This window comes from Oreochromis aureus, linkage group 22 (assembly GCF_013358895.1).
Source record: "Oreochromis aureus strain Israel breed Guangdong linkage group 22, ZZ_aureus, whole genome shotgun sequence".
NCBI lineage: Eukaryota > Metazoa > Chordata > Actinopteri > Cichliformes > Cichlidae > Oreochromis > Oreochromis aureus.
This window is the reverse complement of record NC_052962.1, coordinates 39,517,286-39,535,325: the sequence shown is the minus strand read 5'-3', so window position 1 is coordinate 39,535,325 and position 18,040 is coordinate 39,517,286. Positions and strand designations below refer to the sequence as shown.

At 47.6% G+C, this 18,040-nt stretch overlaps 1 protein-coding gene across 4 annotated transcripts; it reads left to right on the top strand.

Moving 5' to 3' along the window:
- The first annotated feature begins 730 nt into the window (after positions 1-730).
- Positions 731-16,683, top strand: LOC116317408 (ATPase family AAA domain-containing protein 2-like). Of its 4 annotated transcripts, none has more exons than XM_031736157.2 (28): positions 731-1,101; positions 1,927-2,015; positions 2,299-2,327; positions 3,421-3,505; positions 3,834-3,906; positions 6,270-6,348; positions 6,430-6,555; positions 6,728-6,794; positions 7,257-7,328; positions 7,475-7,583; positions 7,703-7,818; positions 8,315-8,489; positions 8,806-8,894; positions 9,080-9,239; positions 9,524-9,614; positions 9,698-10,012; positions 10,087-10,189; positions 10,524-10,710; positions 10,922-11,107; positions 11,205-11,340; positions 11,427-11,623; positions 12,281-12,440; positions 12,817-12,939; positions 13,030-13,101; positions 14,084-14,542; positions 15,367-15,488; positions 16,173-16,301; positions 16,461-16,683. In XM_031736157.2, exons 1-28 carry the CDS (start codon positions 964-966, stop codon positions 16,491-16,493), a joined length of 3,720 nt encoding a protein of 1,239 aa, XP_031592017.1. In that variant the 5' UTR covers positions 731-963; the 3' UTR covers positions 16,494-16,683. The 4 variants fall into 4 exon arrangements, 3 of the variants coding, with proteins under 3 accessions (XP_031592017.1, XP_031592027.1, XP_039461594.1); XM_039605660.1 differs by lacking the exon at positions 731-1,101 and adding an exon at positions 1,114-1,234; XM_031736167.2 differs by lacking the exon at positions 14,084-14,542 and having other exon boundaries at positions 732-1,101.
- The last annotated feature ends 1,357 nt before the right edge of the window (positions 16,684-18,040 follow it).

Sequence of the window (18,040 nt, the reverse complement as noted above, 5' to 3'; positions counted from 1 at the left end):
CTTAGCGAGGTACGAAGAACGGGCCCCTGGAGAAGCAGCAGTAAGCAACAGAAATGGATCTTTGTTATTGTTTGCCAAACTGGATAAATAAACCATAAAACGCAACTTTCAGGTTTTGGACATTTGACTTCTTTTGCCTGCATACAAAATATTACCACAGCGCAACAGCAGCTTGTAGATTTTAAATTGTTGGATGTTTGGTTGGACAAAGAAAGGAATCACAGTCCCATTGGAGGGAAGCTTTCAGGAAAGCAAAGAGAAAACAGATTTTAGTGTCTGTACTGAGTGTTTAAGTAGGAAAATGAAAGACAGTATGAAGCATGAAAAATGACACGAGTTCATCTTTTGAATGAAAGGATCATATGGCTGATAAAGTGCCATCACTTTAGCTGCACAGTTCTGTACTTCTGCAGTTTTGAGGTACTCGATGTGATTTATTTTAATTGGAAACTTCAGGTTCCAAGTAGATTTCTTAATTTAACCATTATTACTGGTTGTTTGAGAACAGAGGGGAGAGAAACTGGATTTTTATTCACTAAAAGAATTATTTATCTTCACTGATAAAGCAAACAGCCGCAGATCGATCCTTCTGAGAGTCATCACACAGTTAAACAGCTGCTGACAGGACAGAGCTTTGAAAACATCTATATTATTATTATTATTATTATTATTATTGTTGTTGTTGTTGTTGTTGTCAGTTTACACACCACGCGCATTACGGCATGACGTCAGCAGGCGGCGGCAGAACCCTCGCGTTTGAACCACAGCGGTGTAGCTGTGCGGTCTGTCGGCTTATTGAGCTCGTGTTTGGGTGTGTGGTAGCGTCAGCTGAGCCTCCACAGTCGGAGACGCTCTTCGGGAACAAACAGCCGGCGGACACTCGGAGGTCTCAGTTTCTTCGGAGTTTTTTCTTTATTTTTGTCGTTAAGGCTAACGTCGTTAGCGTATGCCTGCGTCGTTACCATGGTGACGCTCCGAGGCAGAGGGGACGCGGACCGGAGAAACGGGCCGAGCACGAGCACCGGGACCCCGGCACGATCTGAGATAAAGACCCGGAGGAGGAAGAAGGCTCCCCGGACTCAAGAGTCCGGACGGTCCGATGTGAGTGTGTCCGTGTTCGGTGTGTAAGGTTCAACTCACGGCGACGTTTAAATGACCGTCAGTTTAACCGGAGGGAGGGAAACGTTAAACTGACCGGGAGAGGACCGGGGGGCAGCTTTTTAAACTTATTTAGGTAAAAATCATCAGTAAACAGTTGGAGTTTCCTCCTGGTTTGACTCGCTCTGCTTTAACGAGCTTTAGTAAAAGTCTGTGGCGTTTAAAGATGGCCGCCGAGTAAGAGCGAAGTTCAGTTTAGTCTCTGAGAACGAAATGGAAAGAAATACGTTTAAAAAAACAAATTAAATGTAAAAATTACATCTCAAAGAAAAGTAACCGTATTTTATCTTTATTATTATAAATATTTTTTAAAAAAAACCTTCCAGATATTATCATTAGTGTTGGGGTTTAAATCGGAAACTAAACGTTTTTTAATTACACTGCAGAGTTTATTCTGAGCTCAGCCGCACACAGAGAAGCGGCTCACAGCTGCCTCCTCTCACACATGAGCGCTCTCCTTCTACCTGCATGTGATCTCAGGGTCATCTTTAACTGTCATTCACAAAGTACCGGACATTCAGCTGGCTCTGAGCGAGTCACTCTCTTATTTTATTTTTCTTAACTTTACATCAGCCTCATGTAAACCACTGTAAGGTCACATGGTGCAGCACGTTTCCTGGTCATATGACAGGTGTACAATACCCATCTAGTCTTATAGCTGCAGTCAGCTCACTGAGTGTAAAACTGTCTGTGATGCGTGTATCACGTGTGGTGCTGTATGAACCTCCAAATGAGTGCGAGTGACCCGATCTCTCAAATCTTTCTCAGGTATTTCAATCTGAGGATGAAGAGCAGAACCTCACCGATTCTGAAGCACCCGAGGACGAAGATGAGAAAGCAGCGGGAACCGTCATCAGGTCAGACAAAAGTCACCAGTTAAAGCTGTTTTACTGAGCATGCTCAGAGCTAAAATGATTAGCCGGGTGATTAAAATTCATCATGGCACCTGTGTCGGTGTGCAGGAGGAAGTGTGTGTCTGTCAGAAATGTTTACATCCTCGCCTCTTTACATCTGCGCTCAGAAACAATCCAGCTGCAGGCCAGAGGATAAAGATGTGAAGATGTGATCTGTGGTTCACGAGTCAGTGTGTGATGTGAATCGTTCATTTTACTGCCACTGACATTTGTTTTGTGTTGGCAGGAAATCTCAGCGGCTCCAGAAGCGTTCAGGTGAGAAAAACAACACTAACAGGAAGATGTGAAAGGTCTCAGAGTTTACACTGTGCATTTTATTAATGCAATCTATTATTATTATTTATTAAACTTTACTCACAAAGACAGGAAAACATCTCACACAGGAACAGCACAAGACCACAAAATGGTCCATTATTTTTCCAGCTGCAGAACAAAACATTTCTCTGAATATTTATTTATGTAAGAGCATCATTTGAAGTCCAGGGGTCCGTTCTTCGTACCTCGCTAAGTAAGTTAGCTGGATTTGATTGTTGACAGTTTCGCGTGATCTTGGATCGTTCGGTTCTCCGAAGCTCATCCGGGACTTGCTGTCATAGCAACAGATCCGTAAGCGTAAACCTGCTCGGGAGCAGGCTTACTTTATGTAAACAGGATTAGATCGCGGCCACTCAGGTATGTCCGCTGCAGTTATATGAAAGCAAGAGCGATATTTCTCCACTGTTTCTCCATAAATAAATATTATCAATGTAACTAAAGATAATGCAGCATTTGATTCTTTTATTGATTTCATACAGATACATACAGGTCATTTCCTAAAAAAAGGGAAATGTACTATTAATCATTCTATTACATGTATTTGATTATTTCAGATGTAATTCATATTTTAGAGTAGTAATAGTAAAACACTTCGTGTAATCAAGATGAGAGACCACGGCTATAAAAGCGAAGGTGGATGTGGGAAGTCTGTCGCAGCCATGTCCTGTCCGTTTGTACGCGAGCAAGGAAGGTGCAAGATTGATAAGGAGAGTTTCCAGAATTCAGATGTTTTATATGTTTATGAAGCAAAACGGTTTTAATATGTATTTAAAATATGCTGAGCTTCAGTGATGGTTTTACTCATCAGTGCTGTGTACCTGCACATGTCTCTAATATTATGACTTCATATTGAAGATGCATTGGACACAACATTAGAAACACCTCTTAATGTGAAACAGTCCAGCATCAGTTGGAAACACGAGCTCAGGAATTAAAGGTTGTAGTTTCTCCCCTGTGTGCGTGCGTGTGCGTGTGTGTGTGCGTGTGCGTGTGCGTGCGTGCGTGCGTGCGTGCGTGCATGTGTGTGTGTCAGGTGGCCGGCTGAGGAGAAGCACGAGGCTGACCAAAGTGACGAGCAGGTACGAGGCCTCCAACATGTTCGACGGCATCAGCACCAAGTAAGAAAATCCCCCTTACATGTGAGGTGATGGACGTGCAGTAAAAGCAGTGACATAGAAAGTGAGATGAGTTCAGGTTATGATGCCATCAGTGACACTTTGATTGTTAACACTGAGACAGCCAAAGAAAGAAGCACACAGAACAGCAGCTCTGTGTTTTATCGTCCCTGCCGGCTTCACTGATGTCTTTGATACATTAAAAGTCTGAAGTTTAACCTGAGGAGCTCAGAGTGATGTGATGAATGAGGCCACATGTGGCCCTCCGCCATGTTTGCACTGATCTTTATCTCATTGAATCGTGGTGACGTCCACGCTGTTCTCTCTGCAGCGCCGCCAGGTCGGTCCTTAACAGGATGGACAGCATGAAGAAGAAGAGGCGCCTCAGTAACAACAAGGAAGGAGTGAGTAGAGCTGTTAGACTGGATCAGTGATCATAAGTATTTATAAGTATTCATCCTGCCTGTTTGCAGAAAGAAATGTCTCTCTGTTCAGTTCTCAGTTATTCCAGGCAAAATCATTCATCTGAACACGGTCAGGTAGAAGGAAGAAAACCTTTTTCAGACTTTTGGCTCATTGGAAGAAAAATATAAAGAAACGAGGGGAGGGTCAACACAGTACTGTAATTAAAGAGCTCACAGATGCTGATCTGTATAAGCGAGGACTCAAACCAGACGCTGTGTCAAGTATTTTCTGCCACAAGTCAGAGGTCATCAAAGGTCACGACCTCGTTAACTAGGAGTGACATCGGCCCAAACAGTCTGCTCAGATACAGACAGCTGTGCGCTGGTCACCAGCTGTTCTGGGGTCACTGTGATCATCTGTGATCGTCTCCATTATCACAAACAGTCTGAGTCTTTTTTTTTTCTTTAAGGATCAAATAGAAAACACTGAACAGAGGACATGTTTCCCCCACCGTAACCTTTTGGCATCATTACCCAGACTGCACTGCAGCATAAACATCTAAGGCAGCTGCAGAGTGATAGGTTTGTAGCGTAAACCTATTCGCTGGAATGTTCAGGACAATTTGCTACACAGCAAGAACAAGACACAAGTAGGCAACGTTCTTTGTGTTACTCATGCATGAGGGAGGCCTGCCTGGAGCCAAGTGTCGTTCCACCTACTTGACCTCCATCAGACTCTCAGCCAGGTTCCCCATAGCACTCCTTTTATTGAGGTTACTTGAATATGCATAGGTTCATTAACATATAACGGCTTACATAGGTACACATGTGAACAAGGAATACCCTGCCTGTGGTTTTGTAAGTGCGTGTGTGTGTGTGTGTGTGGGCTGCTGACCAAAAGGGTCATAAAGCAGGAACAACATCCTAGGTCATAAAGAGGGTAACCTCCCCACACCCAATCTATGGTTCACCTAGATAACACAGTGAAGCCATACAAAGGGCAGGAAGTTTTACCACATCAAACAGACCTTCACAAGGATGTTGCCTGTGATAAAACACTACAGCCCCCCACTCAGAACCTCGAGAATCTGGGGAGGGGAGAACAAAAGAATTCCTTTCAACACACAGTTAAAGTACAAATGGTAAGAATAAAAATGACAAACATTTAACAATTCACTCTAACACAGTGTTTATAAAGGCACATGCGTGTGTGCACTTTGTGGCGTCACTGTTGCCGTGGAGCTGTGTCGTGTTTTGTGCGTGGAGCTGTGTTTATGTTTTTACGCTGATAATCAACACTGAGAATAAAGTTTGTTTACATCCCGAGTCAGCTGTAAACCGAGGCCACCGTCTTGGTGGGAGCTGCCTCTCTTATCAGGTCTTTATGAGGGCGGTGGACCCGGCTGCACCCTGCCCCCCTCCCTCTGCTCGCCGCTTGTGGGGAGGGGGCAACGTCTCTATCAGCTGGCACCATATTGGAAAGCAGCCGACAAGCACCAGCCCTTATTTTCCTCCTCACATGGAGTTTCTCCTGCTCTGAATGAGTAAAACGATGAGAGTAGTTGAGACGTTCATAATCAGCGTGTGTGAAGTGTGGCGTGTGCTTTACATCCTGTCAGAGGACAACAGCAGCTCACACATCTTCTGTCCCAGCCGTGGATGTTCACATCAGTCAGGTTTCTAATAATGAGTTTGTTGTATGTGCAGTAATCACAGTGAACCAAAAGCTCAGTTTGCTTGAAACTCAGTTTGGTCAAGTTTTCTACTCATGGATCTGTGTAATGTCAGGGATAATCCTAAGGTGCACCTTAAAGGGGGAGGAGCTACAACACCTTGACGGAGGATGGCCTGAAGGGCTGCAAGGCCCAGAATAATAAGGATTACTTTAAACTGCGTGTTATTCTAAGGCACTCTGGTCCAGTCTAATGTCAGTCCACCTATCATCACTTTGTAGCTCACGGTTGGCCGCTAGCGGACATTCGAGGCTCTGGTTGCTGAGGTGACCATTTAACATATTTACCACACTGCCACATATCAATCAGTGCTAACCTGCATCCTCATTAGGGGTCACGGTTAGAACACAAACATGGAGCTGGAAACGAGCAGAACAGGTGGACTTTGAAAAGTGTCAGAGCTGTGACATCACACAGGCCCACAGCTCTGTGTCCAGAGTGGGAGTTTGTCTTTATATTAGCGGTTCTGAAATGTTCCTCAGTAACGAGTTAACTGATCTGTGAAATGTCCAAAAACAGTCCCATCCCTCGTTGTCACGTTGGTCACTTTAATCAGATGAAGAAATGTGTTACTTTGATAAACAGAGGAATGATTACCTGATTTTTACACACCTAATAATACATTTGCAGAAGATCTACTCTAAAGCCCAGAGGAGTAAAACACCGGTCCCACTACGAGGAGAGCTCAGCGACAGCGAGGACAGCCGAGGTCAGTGCAGATGTTTAGGAGCAGAGGAATGATAACGAGAGGGAGACGTGGTGGTAAAAACGTCTTCTCTGGTGTCTCCAGGGGCGGGCTTTGACGAGGACAGCAGGCAGGCCCTAACAGCAGATGAAGACAGCAACTGCAGCGTCAGCCACAACGTTTATGCCAAACTGAGCCGAGCCTCGTCGCTGTACCAAGGCCCGACCAGCGGTCAGTACGGCGCTCCAAACACGCCGTCTGTACATGCTGAGTAATACAATAAAAACCCTAAAAGACTACAAATCGGTGAACAACAGGTTCTTCAGGAGAAAAATAAAATCACACACTTGAAACTTACTGAAGCTCCAGCTCTGATGATTTTGTTTTCTCTGGTATCGATTAGACTTCCTGAGAGGAACCTTCCGGATCAGCGCCTCAGGAGCAAACACGACCCGCAGAGCAGCCTTCAGGTCAGAGCGTGGACACGCCTTTCCTCTCTCCTTCAAATAAAGCAGGACACAGCTGAACGCTGCAGTATGATGTAATCTGAAGGTTAGCTGCACAGGCTAAACCCTCAGGTCACATTTTTCTGCATTCTTGTTTTTATTTATTTTCCCTCACAAATGTTCCTGTATCAGTTTGATCCTGAGGGGCCACCATAGACTGATGTGTATACTGTGACATCACTGGCTTTTAAAATCCTACAATTTCACCAAACTGCAGCTCAGCCCTGTTAGCAGCCATGCTGTTGGTCAGCTGATGTCATTAAAAATGCCCCAGCAGCACAAACACAGTGCAGAGGTCGGTGATGTAGAATCACTGCTTTCACTGCAGGAAAAACTGAGATCTTATCATCATTACCAAAACTTCTCCACCTGTCGGATCCTTCACCTTCATCTGTCACACTCAGGTCTCTTTGTTTCTTCCTGCAGACCCACTAAGAGCGCCTGGTCCAAACAGTCTGATGAAGACTCTGATAATGAAGAGGAGGAGGTCCCTGACAGGTCAGAGTCGGCGAATCTGATTGGATCAAACCACTTCCTGATACATCGTCCATCATCAATGCTTTTAACTGTGAACCATGAGGCGTATGGAGTAGGTTAGATGTGGATTGCTGCCTGTATTACTGAGACTTGTCTCTCGCTCTCAGCTGTCTCCCACTCAGCCTGCGCACCGGCAACCTTTTGGGAACCCGCAAGGACAAGATGGCTGCAGGAGCGGGCCTGGCGGACATCGATCCCATGGCCATCGACCAATCTGTGAGATTACACCTGAGATATGTTCTCCTGTGACCACGTTTTACACATGATTCACATTGTGTTGTTTTATCCTCCACCTGATCCTGTTATATCCATCCTTTCCTTCCTTCCTTCCTCAGGTGGGTTTTGACAGTATTGGGGGTCTGTCAGGTCACATCTCAGCTCTGAAGGAGATGGTCGTCTTCCCCCTTCTCTACCCTGAAGTCTTTGACAACTTCAAGATCCAGCCTCCCAGGTGAGACACGCGCACACACACGTCAGGTATTCATGTCTTGTGGGGACATCTAATAGACGTCATGCGTTCCCTAGCCTCTTACCATAACCATAATCTAACTGTAACCCTGACACTAAAACCACATTTTGAGTCTCAAAAATGCCTTCAAACTCTTTGGTACCAGAATTTTGGTCCCCACAAGTATAGTAAACTTTCCATATTTGGTCCCCACAAAGATATGAATACACGCTTGTGTACCCCAGATTATAAATATATAAAGAAACCTTCAGAGGTGAGTGATGCTTGATGTGGGGACATGATGAGTTTACCTTCTCACAAAGGTAAATGTGTGCTGTAGTAGTTACTGAGTCCTGCTGAGACTGCAGCTCAGAGGAAACATGAGACTGAATGATGTGAGTGGGCAGAGGTCAAAGGTTGGACTTCATGTTTTTAAGATGGATTACACAGTAAAGCCGAGTACACACAGTGAACACGCTCCACCTGCGTCTCTCTGCAGAGGGTGTCTGTTTTACGGCCCTCCCGGGACGGGGAAGACGCTGGTTGCACGGGCGTTGGCCAACGAGTGTAGCCATGGCAACAGGAAGGTGTCCTTCTTCATGAGGAAGGGAGCCGACGTCCTCAGCAAGTGGGTGGGCGAGTCAGAGCGGCAGCTGCGGCTGCTGTTTGAGCAGGTAAACGTTCACCTGAGTCATACTGAAGCATGAAATATGATTTGAGTGAGTTCAATGAGACTGAGCAGAGGAGAGAAAGCTGCTTCTCTGAGCACAGACACTGTGACCTATGTCTGCATATACATCTGTTTGTGTCAGCAGCACTTTAGTACTCTGACAGTGTCTGCTGTTATTGTGTCTGCTGTGTTAGAAACTTTAAATCAAACTCATTAAACAAAACCTGTGAATTTAAATTCATTTAATTCATCATGAACAGGTTTAAAATGATTGTGTGTGTGTGTGCGTGTGTGTGTGTGTGTGTGTGTGTGGTCCTCAGGCGTATCAGATGCGTCCGTCCATCATCTTCTTCGATGAGATCGACGGTCTGGCTCCGGTCCGATCCAGCAGGCAGGACCAGATCCACAGGTCAGTTTCAGCTCCTCACACACGTGTCACCTCAGTGGTGTCAGACTTTGAGATCCAGTGTAACGGGTCAGGGCGCTGCCGCCGCTGTAGATTAGTGATAATCTGTTTGTAAACGTTTGTAAAACGATTCCTGACACAAAGAAAAGGAAACATGTGCCAGACTAAATAAATGGAAATCCTCGCAGCTCCATCGTGTCGACGCTCCTCGCTCTGATGGACGGGCTCGACAGTCGAGGGGAGGTCGTCGTGATCGGAGCCACAAACCGGCTCGACTCCATCGACCCTGCGCTGCGGCGTCCCGGACGCTTCGACCGCGAATTCCTGTTCGGCCTTCCCGACAGAGAGGTGACTCTTTACTTTATTAGATTATATATATTTTAAGCTGCATCCATAATCTGTGCAGCGTCCATGTGGGCTAGTGTTAAAAAATCTAACAGCACGGTTGTGATGAAGGGAAGTGATTGTTTCAGGATCAGGATGTAAACGTGTTTGTTTCTGCTGTAAAGTTTTAACATGTGAGTCTATGGAGCCTCTGCTGGACATCAGAGGAACTGCAGCAGGGACCTTAATTTAGGCACGTGCGTGTGTGTGTGTGTGTGTGTGTGTGTGTGTGTGTGTGTGTGTTTCAGGCCCGTAAAGACATTCTGAAGATCCACACTCGGCAGTGGAAACCTCCTCCGTCTGAAGACTTTCTCGATGAACTGTCAGAAAAATGTGTCGGTGAGAAAAATGGCAGCAGCTTTCTTTGTCTCAGGAAAATGTAGTTATTTATTTTTGGTAACCTGAGCCTCCGTCCCTCTCAGGTTACTGCGGCGCTGATATCAGGGCGGTGTGCACTGAGGCGGCATTGTGCGCTCTGCGCCGACGCTACCCGCAGATCTACGGCACGTCCCAGAAGCTCCTGCTGGACGTCTCCTCCATCGCCGTCAGCAGCTGCGACTTTGCGGCAGCCATGAAGAAGATGTCGCCTGCCTCGCACCGCTCTGCCGCCTCCCCGGCCAAACCTCTGTCCCCTGTGGTCCACCCGCTTCTAGGCGGCGCCCTGCAAGAAATCCTTGGTGCCCTGCAGAGGATGTTTCCACATGCTGAGGAGGGCATGAAGAGGAAGAGGGAGCCAGGTGAGTCAGAGGCAAAAGTGCTGCTGTGTCTACACATCACTTCCTGTTTACAAACTTCCTGTTTCCTGTGTCAGACCTGACCTCGGGTATTCTCGACGACACTCTGATGTTTGAAGAAGACGAGGGCCCCAGCATCTCCAAACCCTCCAAGAACAAAAACTTCCTGCACTTCTTCAGGTGAGCCTTCATCCACACCTGAGGGGCGTGACTATGAAGTGAATCACCATGGTAACAGAAACCGAGTCTAAAACTGGATCAAAGCGCCACATTTTCACCGAATCCTGTGAACCGAGTTTAGATTCTGTGCCGCAGTGTTCTGTGTGTTAAAGTGCAGTAAAGGTACCGTGGCAAACACTGCGTCGCAGTATCGCAGGATATGATTTACACGTGTGCATGATTTATGTGTTCAGCTGGTCATGTGGAAAACTGGGATGGTCTCTATAAACACTGCATGCTCTCATCGATTATCTCCCCCTCGGCATTCTCTGATCCTCTCCCCGACCTCCTGTAGGAGTGCCGTCAAACAGCCGACGTCTCACCGCCCCAGGATCATGCTGGCAGGTCGTCCTGGCGCCGGTCAAACCTCCCACCTGGCTCCCGCCATCCTGCACGCTTTGGAGCGTTTCACCGTCCACAGCCTGGACTCAGCGGTGCTGTTTGGCGTTAGCAGCACCTCGCCAGAGGAAGCCTGTGCACAGGTGACTCCTCCAGACATGTGCATCTACAGGTGGACACGCATGTGCACACAAACATAAACACACTTCATAAAAACTTCATTTAATCATTTTAGAAGTTTTGACAGGCGGCTCTGTGGTTCTTTCTGACCTTAATGTTTTTAATTATTTAAAGCAGACTGTCTATGCTGAACTTCAGTCTCAGGATGTGAACTTTGACCTTTCCCCTGATCAGGTATTCTGTGAGGCCAAGCGGACGTCTCCCAGCATTCTCTACATCCCGCACATCCAGCAGTGGTGGGACACTGCAGGGCCGGCCCTGAGGGCATCCTTCCTCAGCCTGCTGGGCAGCATCCCGTCCTTCTCTCCCATCCTCCTCCTCGCCACCTGCAGCGTGTCCTTTCAGCAGCTGGACCCAGAGGTGAGAACTGAAGCTTTATCTTTACTGTGTCCCTCAGCTGTGTCCCTGTGCGTGGAGGTTTTAGAGGTTTTTATCTTTGACGCTGTGCTGCTCCCAGATTCAGAGCCTGTTCCGGGAGGACTACGGGGAGGTCTACGTCCTCAGAGTTCCCACCCAGCAGGAGAGGACCAGCTTCTTCCAGGATCTCATTCTGAACCAGGCGGCTGAGGCCCCTCCCTCCAAGAGAAAAACATGTGTGTGACTCCGTCTTCACGCTGCGGTTGTTAAACCCAGAGTGTGATGGATTGCTCACTCTTTCCTCTTCCTCCTCCTCTCTCAGTATCTCAGGCAATGGAGGTCCTCCCCCTGGCTCCACCGCCTCCTCCTCACAAAATGTCGGAGCAAGAGCGCCTCCACCTGGAGGAGCAGGAGGAGGACGTGCTGCGAGAGCTCCGTCTCTTCCTGCGAAACATCACCGAGCGCCTGTCTCTGGACCGCCGCTTCAAAGCCTTCACCAAACCGGTCGACATCGAGGAGGTGAGTGTTTGAGAGAAAGACACGCCGACATCTGCCGCTCAGTTTTAAGGTCGTGAATAATTAAACAAACGGAATCGGATGCAGTTCACGTTTTCCTCCCAGCTCCACGCCGTACATGTTATTAAAAAAGCGTGCGGCAGATTCAGTGCACGTTGATGAGGTCAGATTGCAAGACCAGACTCACAGGTCAGCAGTCATCTTAGCTGAGCCCGCTGGAGGTTTCTTCCTGTTAAAAGGGAGTTTTTCCTCCCCGCTGTCGCCAAAGTCCTTGTTCATAGAAGGTCGTCTGATTGTGGGCTTTTCTCTGTTTTCTTTGTATTATTTTAGGTCCTTATTCTTACCAATTAAAGCACCTTGAGGCAACTGATGTCGTGATTTAGTGCTATATAGACAAAATTGAATAGAACTGAATGTTGGAACAAATCCAGGAGGTTATTTGAAGTCACTGAATCAGATTTTAGTTTCCCATCAGCACGCCGAGGAAATGTCATGCTGCTTCACATCATGAGTACGGTAATGAAAAAGAAATGTGCCTGCTCGATCTGTGAGTCAGCCCAGAGTATTTTTCTCTGCTGCCCCCGAGTGGCCAAACCAAACACCATCAGCAGAAACTCTCCTCCTCCTCCTCCTCCTCCTCCTCTCCTTCCTCTCCTCCAGGTCCCCGACTATCTGATGGTGATTAAGAAGCCCATGGACCTCTCCACCCTGCTCACCAACATCGACGAGCACAAGTACGTCACCGTCAGCGAGTTCATGGCGGACGCTGACCTCATCTGGAAGAACACTCTCGAGTACAACCCTGACAGTGACCCCATGGGTGAGACGACCTCACCCATGACCGTTCTCTTAGTTTGTCCTCTGCCCTACAGTCTCCTTCCTTTTCTTTATCTTCTTCTTCTTCTTCTGCTGTCTGTATGAGACAGACGGAGCAGGCGTCTCCAAGTGGAAACATTTTCACAGTGGGTGGGGCTATAAATTCAGCTGTTGGGTGAAAAAAAAAAATCCTTTTCTGTTCGTCTGCGTCTGTTTGAGGAGAGACGAACTAAACAGAAGCAGATTTCTCACCTGGACTCACCTGCCTGCTGTGGAGGAGATAAAAAACCTAATACACAGTACGTTTTACTGTGTGTGTGTGTGTGTGTGTGTGTGTGTGTGTGTGTGTGTGTGTGTGTGTGTGTGTGTGTGTGTGTCAGACCGCAACATCCGTCACCGAGCATGCGCCCTGAAGGACACGGTCCGCGCCATCATCAGAGACGAGCTGGACGAAGACTTCGAGAGAGTCTGCGAGGAGATCAGAGAGTCGCGCATCCACAGAGGTGAAACTCAGCCAGATGTTCACACCTCATCCAGCTGCTGCTAACAGTGTACAGTCAAACTTCATATTAAGACTTTTATTTTGGTGACAGCTCTGATCGAGGCCAACCCGCAGGAGGCTGATGGCGTCTGCGGCTCGGCATTCTCCAGAAACGCTCTCCAACGTAAGTTCACTCCTGAACTGAAACAGCACGGGACAAATTTAACTTATCTGGTGTTTTTAAAATAGGATCACGGGGGCCGGCTCAGGCTCAGACGCTCTGCGTACTGTTAGTCACAGACGTCAGCAGCTGCTTAACAAAACTGTTAGAAATACGAGTGACGTGAGAGCAAACCAGCAGACATCACGTCAGGGTCAGGGTGTTCACCAGTGAGCCGTCAACCACCCGTCAGGTTCTCCTCAGCCACTGTTAGCAGTGCTGATAAGCCCCGCCCCTACTTTTAATTGGTCCGTGAGAGAGGAGTGACATTTGATGAGTGCAGCGTTGTTCCACCAGTTTCACTTCCTGTTTCAGAGTCTGGACTCACGTACCAAACGTTAGGACATCAGACTGCTCCAAAAATATTCTTCAGAAGTTCTCAAAACTCAGCTGCTTTCACAAAATGACAAAAAGATTACATTTAAATCACAAAAACAGTCAATTTTATAAGAATGTAACCATCAAACTTTATAAAAACCTTAAGCAATGAATCAGTTTTAAAGTCGTCTGTCAGCCAGCGAGCTGATCACCTGATTCGTCTCCTCGGCTCGGGATCTACAGAAATCCGTTTTTTTCCTTGGGATCGCCTCCTCAGAGCAGCTTTTTGAGCAAATGAAAGTAAATCAGAAGTCGTCTTGTTAACGATGGATTCACAGACTCGCAGCAGGACTGAGGCTCCGGGTTTGTCTCACGCTGGGAAACGTCTGATGAACAGAAAGTTTGGCGCTTCTTTCGGCTGCTGCAGCAAAAAGCTGCTTTTAAAAGTGTCTCAGTGAAAACGAAAGCAGCGAGAGCAGGAAGCCAGTGTTTGCTCAAACGTGAGAGCCGCAGGGCAGGCGAGGACAGGAAGAGCCAGAGAGGACGAGAAGTGACCTTTCTCTCCAATGACCTTTACTCTTCCTCCTCCCCACTCCACCCCCACCCCCTCCTCACTTCTCTTTTCCAGCTCGTAAGAAGAAACGTTACAGGCGGCCCCGAAAGTCCAAGTGGAGCACCGGCGTCATTAAGAAACCCAAGAAGAAGAAGGAGGAGCCACCAGTCCCATCCTCCTCCTCCTCCTCTTCCTCCTTCACCTCCCTCTCCTCCATGTCCAGTAAGTTCAGCTCTGAGTCGAGTGTGGAGGAGGTCAGAGCTGCTGGACAGCGAGCGGTGAACGGGTCTGCTGGTGCTGGCTCGTCCAGCCCATCAGAGAGCAGTGACGGCGGCCTGAGCGGGTTCCATCGCACCCCAAACCGCATCACGAGAGCCCACAACGGAGTCCTCACGAACGGGTATCACCGGCACGCCGAGCCGGTTCATCCCCAGCTGGCTGATGGCGTACCTGCAGGCGTGCGTCAAACCCGCACATCAAAGACGCCCCCAGGCCCGGAGACCGTGCTGAACGGCCAGACCGCGGACAGCTTAGGTCTGTGCACGTGAGCACGAGCAGTGCGAGCGCCTCGCTGTACTAACCCGACTCACTGGACCGCTTCAGAGTGCAGCCGCTGCCGATCGAGCTTCTACAGGCCGCTGCTTCACGCTACAACGCTCCACAGCACTCCGGGCATCGAGCAGGAGGAGCGTCTGAGGTGTCCGAGCCGGCTGCTTTAGTCTGAACGAAACACGCTGCAGGAACGCTAATGCGAAGCTTCCACAGGAGTGTGGCTCTGTGGTCCAGCACACACTGTAAATACCACACACACACACACACACACACACACACACACACACACACACACAGCGGAGCGTTGCATCTGTAAATCTGACGGCTGCATCACGCCGATCACACCTGACCTGTTAGCTTCCTCCTCCAGGTGTGAGGACACTGCAGTTCCTCTGACGTCCACTCGAGGCTCCAAAGTGTCTGAGAGTCCGTTTGATGTTTGTATAATTAACACAGATCGATGGTGCAGAGTTTCAGAGTTAGTGACGTAGCTGCTCGCTGCTCTGAGTGGTGTTTTTAAAATTATCTGACCAATAACACGGCTGCTGTGTGTGTGTGTAGAGTGAAACACTAAGAGTGTGTGTGTGTGTGTGTGTGTGTGTGTGTGTGTTGCAGCTTTCTAACAAATCAGAATACTTTATTAATCCCTAAGGAAATTATGTCTACCGTTAGCTGAAAACTCCACAGTCATTTCCTTTTGCCGTAACCTGGTTGATTTAAGCTGTGAAGGCAGAGAGTTAAAGATGGCCGTCTGTGGGAGTCACTGCAGGGTAAAGCCTTCTTCCTCTGCTTGTCTTCCTCCTCAGAGAAGAGCAAACAGTCTGAGTCGAGGCCCAACAAGGCGACTTTGGAGCAGGTGTTGATCCGGGACAGGCCGGAGCAGCAGGAAGAAACTCCACCGCTGATCGTCGATCGCAGCAAACTGAAGGTGAGTCTCAGCTCGCCTCTTTAAGGGGCGCAGACTGAACAAAATGTGACGTTCTGTTCGTTAGAGTCAGCGTTCATCAGTGAGCAGATCCTGGATCAGCGTGAAGAAAATAATCTTCACGCTGTACTCAGTGTGACCGTAAACCCAGCAATGCAGAGTTAACGAGGTCACAGACACAGCTGGAGGCCCCTGCTGGCTGTTAACGTAACTGCAGATTTACATCTCCAGCTTCGTTTCACTCTTCATACGTGGACGCTCCGTCTGAGTTTACATACAGAGTGAAGTATACTTGACAAACACGGGGAACAAGAAGCTGCGGCTGTCCTGCTTTACCGGTCAGACGCCTCGAGTTTGTCCTTTTACGATGAGGAGGAAGCTCTTCATCGTCTCCGTCTGCTCTCAGCGAGTCGTCGCTTAGGAACCTGAACATCATGGAATCTGCTTACGTCTGACTGGAGGAAGCCGTCTGCTCGCATTTACGAGCGTGCACTCGTATCTTCAGTCTGCAGCACCGACGGTTGAAGAGCTGCTTTCAGACCGGAAACAAACAGGAAGTCGCACAGCATCCCCTCCCCCACCCCAGCAGCCAGTAATGAATAAAAGCTGCTCACAGGTCTGAAAGCAGGGGCCGTGGGCCCCGCGGCCCTCTGCAGGCACCACCTCAAACCGGTTTCTGTTTTCCAGGAGCTCCTGAGGAGAACCGTGGCCAAGACGGAGGGCGCCGAGGTGGAGCCACTGGAGAAGCTTTATGCCCGGCTCGCTCAGTGCATCTACCGACACAGAGACGACTGCAACAAGGCAGAGCTGCTGCAGGTACGACGCCCACACAGACCCAGAGTTAATGTTTTCATGCTCATGTGACCTCAGTATAAATAACTGATTACAGTAGTTGCTTTCTCAGGTACGAGCCTCCACCCTGCAGCGCACAGACACCATCAGCACATTTTCAGTTTTCTCACTTTTGTTTTCCAGGAAATGAAGACAGAAATCGATCGATTCTCCTGACCTCCAGCAGCTCGACTTCAATAAACCTCAAAGTGCTCAAACAAAGTCATTGTTCGTTCGTCGGCATTCGTTCAGTTTCTCCTCTCAGGTGTGCTTTATCACGCAGTGCTTTTCAAACAGTAATACCATGTTTATCTCCATGCTGTTTATCTGATGTCGCTTTAATAAAGTCTCGGTGAGCGTGAATGAAGCCGCTGTCTCTGTTTCCTGTTCAGCTGACCGCTGAAAGGCTGCACATGTGACTCCAGCACAAAACCACAAAATAAAACCATGAAAACATTCAGCTGGAGTCACAGGCCGAAGCTGTCTCAGCTTCATGTTTTACTCTGAAACAAACCTGTAGACCAGGGTGTCAAACACGAGGCCCGCGGCCCTGAACCAGCCGCTGAACGTTCCGTTCAGGCCTGCCAAGGGATGTTTCTGCACAAACACAGAGTCACAGTCAGATGTGAAGGTTCGAGCTCCAGAAACAGAAGAGTTGACAGAAATGCAGACGCTGGGAAACGTTAGTATCTGAGTGTTTACAGAGAGCTGGAAACAGTTTCAAGGATTTCAGACTCAAAGAGCTTCTTTCAGTTTCTCACATGAATCCGTTAGTATTAAATAAAATATATGATATTAGTGATTTGTAAGTAAGGCTAGAGTTCAGTGTGCTGTTTTAAGTTTATGATGTTGGTTTGTTTCTCTCCTCTTCTGTGTGTATGAGAGAGGGATGGTACTTTTACTCTGAAAGTCGCAGCGCAGCCATGTGACGTCCATGTGACGTAACCACAAAGGCTCTGCTCGTGCCCTCCATGCTCACATACATGTTTGTGTATATATTTAAAAAATAAAAATTAATTAATTAATGTCACACACTGACCTTAGAACGCTGACAGACGCTTCCGCTTTATGGAGGTTTCTTCAAAATAAAGGACCGTCATCTATGCTGCCCTGACAGGAACGTCACACAGCTTTAGGGACGACGGTGCCAAGAAAGAGTGATTAGACATCCAGACTCAAGGATTCAGAAGCTTGATGGTGACCTAAAGCATCCGGCCGATGTTTAACTCACTCAGAGATGTTTCTTAAAATGTTACAGGACATGTATGTGTATATATTTCATGGTGTTGGCTGTACAGTCATTCCACTCTGAAAAACAACAGTTCAAAGTTCAAAGAAGTCAATAAATGACCCCGAGATTATTCTGCAGCTGTGACACAAATGTCTTTATTTTACTGCCTTTTATTGTTTTATTCTAATCAAAGCTTAATCATTAGTTCATGTGAAAATAATTCATGAACCAGTGATAAAGTTAGAACTAATTTGGTTTTCTTTCATGAAGTCATTTTATACATTGTTAGTGGTGGTTTGTCGATGCCACGATGAGCTGAGTGTGCTGATAAGTGATCATCATTAGCTTTCATTTAAATATGTTTTAGTTTCCTTTCATCTACATTGTGCTAAAACATACTTTTATTTTGACTCAACACATCCCAGAATATGAAACGCTGTAAAACAACCTTCTTGTTTTTACTTGGAAGAAAACACCATCCAGGGCTGGAGCC